Genomic DNA, 14293 nt, shown 5'->3' on the forward strand with positions numbered 1-14293 from the left:
TTTATAAAATTTACCTGGAGTTCTGAATCTGGATTGATAGATAACAAAGTTGTCATTTTGGAGCTGTCAGCTGATGGCAGCTGTGTGATTGATGTTAATATAACATATGACCTACAATCATATAGAACTCTCAGCCAAGTACAGACGTGTTTCAGTTTTAGATCTCTATGTGATTTTTGTCTCTAAGTATAAATCTCAACAGACTGAGACTTCAATCTGAATTATATTGGTCCTGTAGAAAGCAAAACTTCACTGATGATTTTAATGATAAAATCAATGTCAAATGTGTTAATAGTTTGTGTGAGACAAAAATAACTTAATTATTATGTGAATAATGCAGGTACAATGCAACATGCTTAAAAGCAGAAATTTATCATTTAAATTTTGCTCTTTTTTAAGATTGCAGAATGGCTTTCAGATGGTAAGATGCCGGCTGTATGTCTAAAAATAGATGAAGATCACCGACCTGTGAAGCTACGCAAAGTTGTTCTTGGTTTTCCATGCAGTGACAATCAGACAGAATTCAAGTTTGACTTAACTCTTAACTACAAGATAGCTAGTATTATACAAACATATGCTGAACAAAAACCAGCACTTGTGGTACAATGGCTTTTTTTTCATCACATTTAAAATTGTTTCTTTCTTAAAACAGTTGATTCAAAAAATATTTTCTTATTTATAGTTTTGTGCAACAAGAAAAGGAGTACAGCAGGCCGCTTCTGTTCTTGCAAAAGATGCTAAATTTCTATTGCGTATAGAACAGAAACAAAGGTATTTTATGTTTGAGTTGTTCTTAAGTGTTTACCTGTTCTACTAAACCTGCTAGTACAGTTTCTAGCAGAGGAGTGTCTGCAGCAAAATCATCATCACAATTGGCACTCTTTTTGGTAAATTGACACTCTTCTTGAGGAATTTTATTTGCCTCTCAGATTTTCATGGTACCTTTTGTAGACATGAAGTTGTTTTTAAAACCTTCTTCCTAAACAATAAAAATATTATTTTCCATTGACTTCATAAAACCTTGTACTGCAGAGATTAAGCATATGAATACTTCCATTGGATGTGGTCTTATTAGTGTATGAAGTTACGCTCATGAAAATTCTTTGCAGTATCAGGTACCTTAATAAATACAGCCATGACCCACATTACTAGCTACTTCAGAGGTGTCCAGTCATGGCAGCTGCAGAAACCCCTTCCTGATTTTGGACCTCGACCATGGTTCCTTTCACCTTATGCGAACAAAGCATCTCCATTGCGTTCGTGGTTCCCACTTATACTTTTGTCAGCAGTATCTATATCTGTTTTCACCTTCTGCATCTGATTGAGAGAGCTGGATTGCATTTTGTGACTTGGAAAGATGACTGGACTGGAAAGGCTGCAGCATCTGCCTCAGAGAATCAGTTTGTTCCCCTTGGAAAGATGGGAGGGGTGGCAGCTGGAATTATCCAAAGATTGTGTATATCAAAAGTTGTTTTAATATGACGTCCTTTTGATATTCTAACATGTAGTTATAAACTAAGTACATATTTAATAGCACAAATGCAGTAGAACTACAGGAGAATATGGAAAAAATAAATGTACATGTCAAAGAATACTTCTTAGAATCTTCAGTGGGGTAACTGTGTATCTAGTTTCATGTGAAGCTTTATTTTTGCATTTTGAAAACATACCAGCTCCTCTGCATATTCTGCTTACGTTAGTGAATCTGTTTTGGGATTTTAAAGATTTATTATTGTTATTTTTCTGTGTTGCATAGATTACAGAGATCTGCAAATTCACTGAAAGATTCCAAATTGAGAGGTAAGTGTAACCTACTACTTTTCAGCTCTGTGAATGAATATTTGCTTGAGTAAACTTAGTAAAATAATGGATATAATTATTTCATTATCAGATCTTTTAATATATGGTGTGGCTTATCATCATGCGGGTATGGAGCTCTCTGATAGAAAAATAATTGAAGGAGCTTTTACTGTAGGAGATTTACCAGTACTCTGTAAGTAAATTTGACTTTGAAAGTCAAAATGTTGTTAATGTGGCTTGAGAAGATGGGTGTTTGGAAGTGGTCATGTTTCTGATTCTGTTATTTATCATTAGCCTTTGGAATTACTTTGTGAAATCCACAATGATAGAGATGTTTTTATGGTTCACATGCACTTTTACACTGTGAGTCTGTAGGTACCCTGTTGCTCAGGACTGGAGCACTTTTCTTCTTTTCAGCATGAGGTCAGTCTCCCTCATACGTTATTACAAGGTTGGCCATGTTCATTCCCCTTTAGTATTGCTCAGCTAGTGTGTTGGAGTGCTCTGTTATTGCCACTTTTCTCAGCTTTCACATGATGTTTTCCTTGCTTGTGTCCTTCGCAGCTGTGACTTCCCTGAAAGTAATCTTTCATTTTTATGCTTCTTGCATAGGCAGGGTTCCATCTTCAAGCTCCTATGCAAGGTATTTTGACAGACTCCTAATAAACGTTCCATCTGCTGTTACCTAGAATGAGAAGGTGTCTGCTTGAGACGTGATGGTCTCATCTCATCTAGGCTTTCTCTTTTTCATATGCAAGTTCAGACCCTTTGGAGAACCATTTAGGTAGTTCATGCAGAACATTGAAAGATTCATGGATTTTTCATTTCTATACATTGATTGTCCTGACTCGGTATGAATTTTTAAGGTAGATCCACTTACTATGGTCATGGCATACCTTGTCGGAGTTGCAGTGTCCATGATGCCATTAAAAAGTCTCATCACCCCTGCCATTTACTGTACTTTGGCTGCCTGGAGCTCTGTGTATGACTCTGCCAACTGTTGTGCCATTTCTGAAGCCTCAGGAGACTGATTCTGCAATTGCTGTTTGCAGAAAGGACTGCCTGTGCCAAAGCTGAACACAATGTGAATGCACATAAGGACTGTCACTAAAAGAATGCAAAGTTGCTTCTCAGTACTTAAGTCATTTGAGATATAGAGTTCCTATGAACGTTTCACAGTCATCTGAGATGCTAGAATTATATTTCTGCAACTAAGAGAAAAGTGAAAGGGCATTGTCATATTATGCCTGATCTCTTTATGAGCATGAAGGGGGTAGGGTTTGTAGGGTTTGACTACAACTTTTACAGGTATTGCAAAGGGGAAAAATTCTTGGGTCTTGAAAAAGAGCACGTGTATACTCACAGTGTAAATATATGCATGGACTGTGCATCTGTAAAATCCAATTGCACTGGTAAGTAACCTTTCTCTGCAACTCTTTATATGGTCAGGTCATTTCTTTTGACAAATATTCCCAGTTTGCATACTACCACAATAGGAAAAACAGTAGTTCTCTTGAGATTGTAGATTCTTGTGGATTGTGGATTCTACTTTTCTGATGTACCTGTAACTGATTAATTTCAGTTTTCCTTTCAAAAAATGAATTGGAATAAAGAAACAGTTATAACAGTTGACTGGTATAGTGGCTTTCCATTTTCAATGCCCACCACTCCGTATATATATGAATTAAAAAATGTGAGAGAGAGAATTTGCACATGAACAAATCTGACTGGTGTTTTCCTGATTAGAATGTGTATTGTTAAAGTATTATGATAGTAATGGTGATGGTTCTGGGTTGGTACCATGGTAGAAACAATGCTAATGATTAATGATAGACTTGATAATCAGATATGCTGAAATTGTTATGCAAATATGTGTCTGTATTCGGTGTCTAATTCTGTGTAGTGGAAAATACCCTTAATTCCCACTGACTTTGTTGGAAAATAAGAGCTCTTAGCAATGAAGGTTAGCCACTTATTTGCTGCTTATTTTAAAATTTTGGTAATACGCAGACATTTTAATGCTGTTCGTCTTGAAATCAATGTACTTTAATTTGATGTAGTTACTACTAGTACCTTAGCTATGGGAGTCAATCTACCTGCACACCTGGTGGTTATAAAATCCACAATGCACTATGTTGGAGGAATGTTCCAGGAATATAGTGAAACTGATATTCTGCAAATGATTGGGAGAGCAGGAAGGCCTCAGGTAAGTTAATGCTCTTTTATGCTGATGCTATGTTAAGGCAGGTCAGTAGAAACTTGTCTAAGAAACAGCAATACCAACCACTTTATTGCAGCATTTGGTTTTTACAGTGTTGTTATTTATAATTAAATTAGTATTGACTAACATTGTGTTCAAGAAAGAAATCTGTTTGCTTTTGCATTGTCATTTGAAAAGCACTGCTTCACCCTGCTGTGGAAAAATTCTAAAGATGATGTTTAGGTTGCTTAAGGAATGGGGATTGGAGAAAAAGTAGGAAGCTGGCACACAAATTATGAATTGTGTGATAGAAGTTTCTGGAATATTGAATAGAACAGAGAATGAGCAATGTACTTTTGTTCTCATAATATCAAAACAAGAAAACATCTAATTAAATTAGAAGGGGGGAGTTCAGAACCACTGCCTTCCTAAGCTATAAATCCTTCTACTTCCACAAGAAGTTGTTGATGCCAAGAATCCTGTAAGATTTAAAAAGGGTTTAGACATTGATTTGATTGTTTTTTTAAAAAAAAGTGGCCATCTTAATAATTATATTTCTTGAAAGTCTCCTTTATGTTAAATCTTAGGCTTCTAAGTTTTTACTTTTAGAAATCAGGATAAAGTGTAATATGGTGGACTGATTACCCCGTGTCTGTTTCCTGAGGCTACTTATATTGGTCACTGTGTTGCGGTGGGTACAAAACAGGATTTAATCTGGACCCAAGATTTGAACTACTATGGAAATTCATATATTCCTAGCTTTGTTAACTGAAATTCTTGCTAGAGAATATAATTCAGCAAGATTCTTTAAGTTGTTTCTCAGATTCTTAAGCCGCTTCGGAAATGTGTGTCAACTCCTTAACGAGTCAAGACCTGAAATATCTTGACCTGCCTTTCGGTGTCACATACACTAATTTGATTTTAAAAATACAACACTTGGGGAAACTTCTTGTACAGAAATCAGCAAATCACTCTAACTATTTTTTCTGTTACAAGACAAACTAACATAAAGTTCAGGATGCATATTTATTGTAAGTGAAGTGGCTTAGAATGGATGATAAAGATTTTAAGAAATAAGTATAAAAGGCTTGACTGTTCGTTCAAGTCTTTGTAATGTTTGGAGATTACTAATGAGAATTCACTTTCAGTAAATTATTTTTTGTGGTTATGGTTACAAATACTTTCCTTAGCTGTGGTTCTCATAAGGAAGTCAGTAAAAGTTCAGATCTGTATTTTTTTTAGAAGTGTCTGTGATATATATGTACATGGAGTGCAAATAGGCTGGTGTGGTGAGTGGCTTGCTGGCAGTGGTTGGACTGCTCGAGTCCTGCTCGCTACCCAGGAGTTAGAACTTACCTTTAAGTTATTGATGCTTTGGCAGTCAACAGCGGTTTAAACAAGCACTTTAAGAAAACAGTTTTAGTGGTTTCATGCATTGCTATGCTATGCGTGTTCAACTGGAAGTTTTTTACAGCTTTTTTTTTCTTTTTTTTTTTTCAGTTTGACACTACAGCTACGGCAGTTATCATGACTCGTTTGAGTACAAGGGAGAAGTATATGCAGATGTTAAGCGGTGCAGATATAATAGAGAGCAGGTAACTAAACAATTTTCCTAAGTACACTATAATGAAGATTGCAGTATTTCATAATTTCTACAGAATGTGTTTTGGGAGGGGAGTTTGCTCTATTTGGGAGAAATTTAAGAATCAAAGGAAAACCAAATCAAGCTATTCAGAAGTAACAGCTTCTGTTTTATCAGATCAGCAGCAAGTCAGAGACTATTAAATAAGAAAAGCAGAGAAGATTTACATATCTGTACTTATTTACATATCTATACATATTTGCGTATCTATACATATTTACAATAATGAAGTCACAGCAGTTTCCTTGAAAATTCATTTTTAAAGAACCAAATTTTACTTAATACATGAAAAGAACAGTAGACAAGAAGAAGAGCTTATTCATCTGTAGGACCTGCACATAGCAGAAAGAGGAAAAGACTGCTTGTGGCTGAAGCTGTGGAGTTTCAACAGGCAAAATTTGGGAACTGAGCAGGGAATATGACTGTTTGTTGCCTGTGCAGCGATGAAAAGTGAAAGAAGCTTTATATGTGAGCAGTCACTGAAGATAAAATGAAAGAGATTAAAGGTACCATGTTAGTTCTGTGTGGATGAAGCAGTAGTACATGGTAGTAGCCAACAATACACTATCAATCAGTTGATTTACAGTATTTTGAGAAATAAAGTTGAGCTTTAGAGCATTCCCATGGTACTATATAAACATTAAAACTCAGTGAATAGGTGAGCTGCTTCGTATTTGCTTCAGTTCATGAGAGCTTGATATCAGAGATGAACTTCAATCAGTTTTTCTTGTATTTAGACTAATTTCAGTTGGTTGACTTTGCTTGTAAATGAGATCACTTATTTCACTGAATGAATGAATGAATTTCATTCACTTCAAAGTTTTTTTTCAGTTTAGAATTTCTGTTTGTAGATATGCAGATCTTTTGGGAAAAAAATACATTTTGACAGCAATATGATGATCAATCTCCAAGTCTAGAAACTCATTTATTAACATATATTTTGCATCTTTCAGACATGATGATACATATGTTTAGAGAAGATAAAAACACCTCTAGGTCATCTTAAACTTAAAAAAGAAAGTTAGTTGTAGATCCATGTTGCAAAACTTAAACAGAAAAAGTGCATATTACAAAGATGAAAAGAAGCAAGAATTGAACCCAGATCATTTCTTTGAACTTTTAGACAACAGAGTTTGGAAAATAGCAGGCTACAGAGCTCTCTTGATGTGGACAGAATGTCAACAGAGTCAAATATATAGGAAGGTTAAGCCATTAAAGAATAAAACAGGAAATTTATCTCATGTAATCTGGTTAAGGCTTATTTTGTCATATATATTCAACACTGCTGTAAGCTGTAAATGTACATAGATTTGTTTTCTAAATAATCATGAACCTGCACAGTTGAAAATTATTTTTCATTAACCCATAACAACAGTTACATTTTGATTATATGTTATTGTGTTTTCTGTTGACCTCACTGATTAAAGTGAACAGTTTACCATAAAATAACAAAAATCGTTGCTTTCAAAAATAGATTTAGCACTTTTTCTATTACTAATTGATAAATATACTTACAATTTGTTTGTTTGTTTTTCTTGCTAGCTTGCACAGGCATCTTGTTGAGCATTTAAATGCAGAAATAGTGCTGCATACCATCACAGATGTCACTGTAGCTTTGGAATGGATACGATCAACATTTTTATACATTAGAGCTTTAAAAAATCCAACTCATTATGGTTTGTTGCTTTTGAATTGATGTAAATTTTGACACTAGGCTGTAGTCTGCTATGTTAGATACACTTTGTTTCTTTTGTTCTAATGGAGTATTATTTCGTTGCGGATTGAAGACAAGATGTCTAATGTGACCTGTAACATTTTAAGGAAAAATAATTCCAATTGCATTAATATAAGTATTAAGTGTTTCAGCATGGTATAACCTTAAAAACATGAAGAAGGCATTTACAGCTTCATAATTACCGTTTCTTTCCATGTTAATACACTGGATCGTGTATGAATGCAGTACCAAGCCATAACATAGTTTTCAGCACTGAATATATAATCTGCTGCTGAGAAAGAACTTTTGTTTAATATTGCATATTTTTGCTAAAACAAAGTTTTAATCTTAACACTGTGGTCTTCAGCCCAGAACAGTATCTCAGTCCCTAGTGCTGATCGTGTCCTTATTACTGGCCACTTGCCATACACACAACTATGAAGTCATTAGTAACCTGCTGGAGACTAGTTTTTCAGTTTTATGCATGGGGCTGGGATGTAATACAACTAGTACTTGCACATATTTCACAATTTAGGTATTTTCCAGTATTCTAAAATAGGAAAATTTTACATAACATTCTGCAACTTTGTTAATATTTAGCTTTGGAAAGAATGCATATTTACCAGCAAGTTTCTTGCCAACATTTCCACAACTCTTAGGACTCTGATATGTTATACAGGGGAGCATCTGCAGCTTTTATCTTCATGCATCTGTTCTAACAGACACTTACTGTGTGCTTATGTACTTGCACTGTGTAAGGCTCTGGATTTGTTCCCAGAATACTAAATATTTACAAATATTTCACTTTTGGATATTTTGTCTGGCTCCTAAAGTCAGCAAATCAGTTTTGATAGGTTACGGTATTGAGGATGAAGTACATAATTGTATTAGATTAAAAAGCCATTTGTCTCTTGAAGGTTTTTCGTCTGGATTGGATAAAGCTGGAATTGAAGCAAAATTACAAGGTCAGTGACTTTGAGTTTTATTCAGTAAAATGTTATATTTTAGGCCAGATTCGTTCGTACTTTTTCATATTACGTGTCTCCATTAATTTCAATGGATCTGTTCACAGAACAAACGAAATCAACTATGTTGTGCTGTTGATTTCATTTAATTATTACTGCATGCTTTTGGAACACTCTCAGTGTGTTTTGACTGATGTAAAAATATGTATTGTGTGGAGAGGAAAAGAATGCCTCTACCTACCTCATCTTCATATGCCTACTCAGAAATAAAACTTAGCACACAGATCAGTTTAATTTTGCATGCTTGTCATTCTTGCTCATTGTCCTTCCATTGTTTTATCTCATTTGCTTTCATTAATTTCTGTTTACATACTTTCAAAAAGCCATGTTTCAGAAATTGTCATCTTCCCTCTGTCATAAATTTAACTTTGAAAACAAATGAAGTAGAACTTTAAACAATTTCAGCTTATTCTGAAGCAGTTTAAAATTGCATAATTATAGCATGTTAGACAGCAGTAATAAACACCAGGTGTAAAAAGAGAACACACTGTTTTTACATGATGGATATTTTCACATCCATCATTCACAAATGCATAAATAACGTCAAAAAGGAATCTTAGAGAAATCCAGGGTGTTGCAGATCTTGTCCAGTGATGGATTCAGTGAATTGGAGAATTGGAACAACTCTTAAATTACCTATTTTTGATAAGTGATAATATGCATATTGTATGGTTTCACTTCAGACATCTGCACTGGTATGATAGGAGAATTCCACTCCCACAGACCATGGCATCTTCCACTGGAGAAACACCTTTTAGTATATTGTTTGCTTGTTACCTGAAATTTGGCACATAAGGCTTCAATTACTCATTTTGCTTAGGTGTGTGGAGGGAACACTTGCAATCTTTTGAACGTTTCTATGCATAATATATTCCGTATAATTTCAAGTCGTATCTCAGATGCACTGATTTAGTAGATTCTCTTAAGAATTATTTGCTATATTAATTCCAAACTTAGTTTTAAATGTTGCATATGAATAGCAAATATGTAATACAATAACAATGAAGTAAAAGGATGCAATCAGCTAATCAAAAGAGATTGTTACTCACCTGAAGAGCAGATACAATGTGAGAATGAAGCATCTAACTTTACAGATAGAAAAACACCAACTGTATTTAGCAGTACCATGTTTTTTTCTGTTCTACTATAAAAATTACTGAAAGTTTTTTTTGGGGGGGGGGCTCGGGCTTGAGTAAAACAGTCATTTCATTTAAGATTTTTTTTGTAATACTGTTTTTAATTAAATACAGTTCTGTTAGAAAACATACAGCTAACTCAATAGTTTGGGGATCAGTGCCTCTCATCTTACCTGTGATAATGTTCATTCATCTTATCTTATCTCATCAATATGAAAATAGTATACAACTTTTTTTGTCTAAGTTTTATAATAAATCCAAAATACATTGTAATCCAAAATAGAACACTGCTTTTTAAGGTTATAACTGAATTTCTACAAATCTACAAATGCAGTTTTCTGTCTTCAGTGAAAGTTCTTATGTCCATCCTATTTCTGTACATCTGTATGCTAGACTATTTGGAACTGAAATATCTGAAGGGGGCCTGGTGCATGAAGGCACAGTATAGATTGAGGTATACTCTGAAATTTGTAGAGCCATTACTTGGATTTCAGTTACACATTTCCTGAATTTTACACAAAATTTACAACATTCTACAAAAAATACAGAAGCATCTATGGTTGATGCTGGGCTTTGTGGAACTATGCTGAGGTTGTTTTGCGTAAGGGATACAAGGACCCACCTCCCGGTATCTCTTACTGTATACAGTGCTGCTTGAAATCTCCAAATACAAGACACGTGGACTGTAGCTTGCAGATTGAAAAAAAAAAAAAAAGTTATTTATCAGTAAGCAAAGAAATATAGTTCATGTACTCTTTCAATTGTTTTCTTCATTTCTGTCTCCTTTAGATCAGGACATGTCTATTTTTGGAATGTAGGTTGAAAGGAATGGAGGGCGTAAAGTGTGTTCCGACCTAAATAAGCTCGTACGGGATAAGGCATGGAAGGCTTCACTTCCAAATGCTTTTAGGTGTGGACTGCATTACCTTGAAGTGCTCTGATTTTATAAGCAACCTCTTTTTGAAGCTGTTGCAGAAACTGTAGCTCACTTCCCCTGCACATGTGAAATATTTTCTAGTAATATATATTGTTAGTTATGTTTTCCTACATTGCATTTGTGATGTGAATGATTTCTGGTTGCTATGGAAACTATCGCTTTGAGCGCTTTGGCAACTTACATTTAAATTCTCAACATTGTATTGATGTCACTTTTGCCTTTTAATTTCCTTGGTTTTGAAAAAGATAAAAACAAACAAAACACTTTGATCATCCTCATGCAGATAAGCAGCACCAGCAGGTAAATAGGTTTACTGAAGTAAACACAAATGGAACTGGTACAGTGTAAGAACACCCAATGAGGGACTAGCAAATACCTGTGGATATTTGAAATTTCAACTATTTAAGTGTTAACAGCTTTAGTAGAAATCTTTTGTATCAATACTGTGAGTTCTCAGGTCTTGTTCAGAATTTAAATTGGCAGCCTGTGTTTTTTGCATCTAGTTTCTTTTACTTTGCTACTTTTGCTTTTCTAAAAGAGTTGGGCTGTCTTGTATCAGATATCTTTGAGGATGTGAACTTTCCCCAGAGAGAAGAAATTGTTCCGAACTTAAGTAGGAGCGGGATTATATTGTACGACCTTTACTTGAGTTCAGTGGAATTACTCTGGTATATGTTCATTGCAGTTAGATGATGTTGTTCCTGGTTTGCATGTACTAAAAATACATTTTTTTTCAAATTGTGGGCAGAATTGTGTTTGAAGAACTTAAATGATTTATCGACTTTTGATTTGATCAGGATGGATAAAGCAAATAATTTCAAACCAACAGGTAACTTTTTTTTTTAATAAACTAGTTTTCAAAAGTGACACTGAGATAGCAATGAACTGCAAAGGGCCACAGCTATTCTTGTGAACCACTAATGTCAATACTCAGATGGAGGAGAGGGCAGAATCTGAACAATAGTGCTCCTAGAATATATGATAAAGTTAATTTAACAAATCATGGAAGTTTTATTCTCTTAACCTTGATCACTGTACAGATCTTAACTTTTGATGTTGCTGGAAATTTTGTTGCAGATTAGGAGAAAAGTGTAGGACATTATCACAGGATAATAGGACTGTGACACAGTGCAAAGCAGGAGAGGTTTTATCAATAGCAGCTCTTCTCTACAGTCTGCTGCTAGAAGTGGTTGGCTTCTCAGCAACCACAGTTCACAGTCTGATATATTAGTGTGAATTCATCTTCATTGGATAAAGCAGTAACTGGCACATACTTCTTTCTGCCACTTTATGATGGGGTCAGTAATATCTATCAGATAGCTGGGGGCAATAATATCTTGAGTCAATGGTGTTAGATCTCGCAGAGCCCTGTAATAAGAAAAGAAATTCAGTTTTTGTGACTTAAAATATACACTGAAAAAATATTTGGCATCTTTTTTTATATTCTTTTACAGAGACTGGAAGATTAATGGCATGGTATTATATTGCATTTGATACAGTGAAACAGTTTTTCACAATTAAAGGAACAGAGACTTTAAATGAACTGGTAATTTAGCTTTTTAAAGAAAATTGGCATATATCTGATTTTAAACAGAATCAAAGATACGGTTCAGAAGAATTTATTTCTTTTAAAGAGTTCAGGTTCAGAAGAATTTATTTCTTTTAAAGAGTTCAGGCTTTGTTTGTATGAAGTATAAGACTTTAGAAAATATACCTAAATGAATTACACATGCAGTATTTTTGAGGCTTTGTACTTCAGCTTTAGATTTCCACCCTTTCCCTCTGTTACTAACCTTGCTTATGAAAATATAATGATGCTGAAGCAGTTCTGTTTATGTATAAAATACTCTATTGTCTTGTGTTATTAATTCAATTTTATTTTATTGCAAAAAAGAGCTGCATGAAAAGCAGATGTTATTTTAGAATGAACATGATTTAAGTCATTTTCCTCTGTTCATTACATCATAGGTTATTTCCGTAACTATATTGTCACAAAAGGCATTTGATTTCAAGCAAATACTGTGGCAGAATAAATTGGCCATGAAGAAACAGAATGCCTGTTCTTGTATAGCTATCTTTGTTACTAAAGAGTGGTGAAAACCAAGTGAAATATATAACAAACAACTAAAACTGTTGCTGTTTGAATTGCATGTCATAAAGTGTTAGCAGTGCAATTGATTTTGGGTAAGTTCAAGTAGGATAATCATTTACAAGTTTCATGAAAAATATTTGCTTTTTACCATATAACGACATGTTTAGGAAGATGAAAGAAAGTTGGTCAGTATTAGGAAGGACTGATTGACCATCTTTTCATGATCATAGTGTTGAAACAACAACATTTTTTCACAATGATACTAGAAAAAGTTGGAAGAAACAGTGGAAAAATGGCAGAGAATGAAATAAATTAAAAAAAAGTTATATTGCTACAGGTTACAATGATCTCCAGCTGCACAGAATTTCTAGATGTCAAGTTAAGAACAAATGAAAAGAAAATATTGAACACTCTGAATAGAGATAAGAACAAGATAACTATCAGGTATAAAAGTTAAACACATTGAAAAAAGAAGGTATATTTTTAGCAGTAATTAAAGTGAGTAGCAGAAAATTTGTATATTTTCACCTGTAGGTTTCCAATGGAAGGGAAGATAAAAACAAGAGAAATGAAAGTAAACTGGTAAATACTATATTGTGTTGTTACATTTTATTAAAAAGCAGTCATTTTGTGGATGTTGAATTCCCTGCTAAAATCTCTGTGTTATTGTATCAGAGCTTATATTTCATTGTTTTTATTTTGAACTTTGTTTTCTCGTGGAAACTTTTATGATGTTATGCTTTGCTTAGGAGTACTGCTTACATACCAAGAAATAAATGTTTATTTTCCAGTCTTATTCAGGCTCAGCTGGGATGCATTCCTATTCAAGACTTTACTTTGACACAAGATACTGGCAAAATATTTAGAAATGGCATAAGAGTTACTAGATGTATGGTAAAATTTAATCCTTTTTTTGTACATTTAATAATAAATTACACTTGATTTGATTAATACAAGTATCTTATTTTTACAGGGTTAACTGATTTTCTGGCTTCACGTAAAAACAACTTTTCTGCATTATTAAACTCTCTGATTTTAGCCAAGTGTTTCAGGTGCAAACTTTGGGAAAATTCACTTCATGTATCTAAACAGTTGGAAAAAATTGGTAGGTACCAAAGCCAGTCAGAAGCTATAAAGGTGTGATCTGAAACAGGATGAAAACTTATAATTATTATAATTTTTAACTTTTGGGGTGCCTGTTTACATAATTAAATGAGTCTCCCAGATACTCATTTGCCAAAGTTGAGTACCAAAGTTGCCAGAACAGTCGTGATCTAGGATAAAAGTAATCCATTTAGCAATTTTCTTCAGGCTTTGAACATAATTCATACAGTGTTGTTCTTTTTTCTTAATGTTTATCTCAGTATTTTGGGCATACTCCACATTTGTATGATTTCATATCTGTGACCAGACTATGACTTCTTTTATTTCTGAGTTCACCTTCCCAAGGAGCTGTCACATTAGGTCCTGTTGCTCATGTGCATGAAAGCCCTTTAATTTGCACTGGCAGGAATAGGGAACCTGAAATAGAAATAAATTTATAGTGCATGAGGTTCATAAATACATGAGGATCACAAGTTTCTAATAATGTTTTTCCTATCACTGTGTCTTATTACTAGATGACCTTCTGGCTGAAGTACAGAATTGTTATAATTATTTGAAGGGGAATTCAGAAATTCTGGACCCCTCTGTATTTAAAAAAAAAAAAAAAAAAGTTGTTTGAGGTAATAGTGTAGCCTCCCACTTT

At 34.1% G+C, this 14293-nt stretch overlaps 1 protein-coding gene across 1 annotated transcript in view; it reads left to right on the forward strand.

Annotated features, from left to right (window-relative positions):
• HFM1 (helicase for meiosis 1) overlaps window positions 1-14293 on the forward strand; it is a 70786-nt gene that overhangs the window by 41955 nt on the left and 14538 nt on the right. The window contains exons 16-29 of the mRNA XM_064515929.1: window positions 400-600; window positions 683-771; window positions 1757-1800; window positions 1892-1993; window positions 3861-4006; window positions 5501-5595; window positions 7185-7318; window positions 8274-8321; window positions 11203-11283; window positions 11909-12000; window positions 12884-12990; window positions 13081-13128; window positions 13338-13435; window positions 13520-13651. Coding sequence (XP_064371999.1) covers window positions 400-600; window positions 683-771; window positions 1757-1800; window positions 1892-1993; window positions 3861-4006; window positions 5501-5595; window positions 7185-7318; window positions 8274-8321; window positions 11203-11283; window positions 11909-12000; window positions 12884-12990; window positions 13081-13128; window positions 13338-13435; window positions 13520-13651 — 1417 coding nt within the window. The remainder of the gene's footprint in view (window positions 1-399; window positions 601-682; window positions 772-1756; window positions 1801-1891; window positions 1994-3860; window positions 4007-5500; window positions 5596-7184; window positions 7319-8273; window positions 8322-11202; window positions 11284-11908; window positions 12001-12883; window positions 12991-13080; window positions 13129-13337; window positions 13436-13519; window positions 13652-14293) is intronic.

The sequence above is a fragment of the Dromaius novaehollandiae genome, chromosome 8, assembly GCF_036370855.1.
Source record: "Dromaius novaehollandiae isolate bDroNov1 chromosome 8, bDroNov1.hap1, whole genome shotgun sequence".
In the NCBI taxonomy this organism is placed as follows: domain Eukaryota; kingdom Metazoa; phylum Chordata; class Aves; order Casuariiformes; family Dromaiidae; genus Dromaius; species Dromaius novaehollandiae.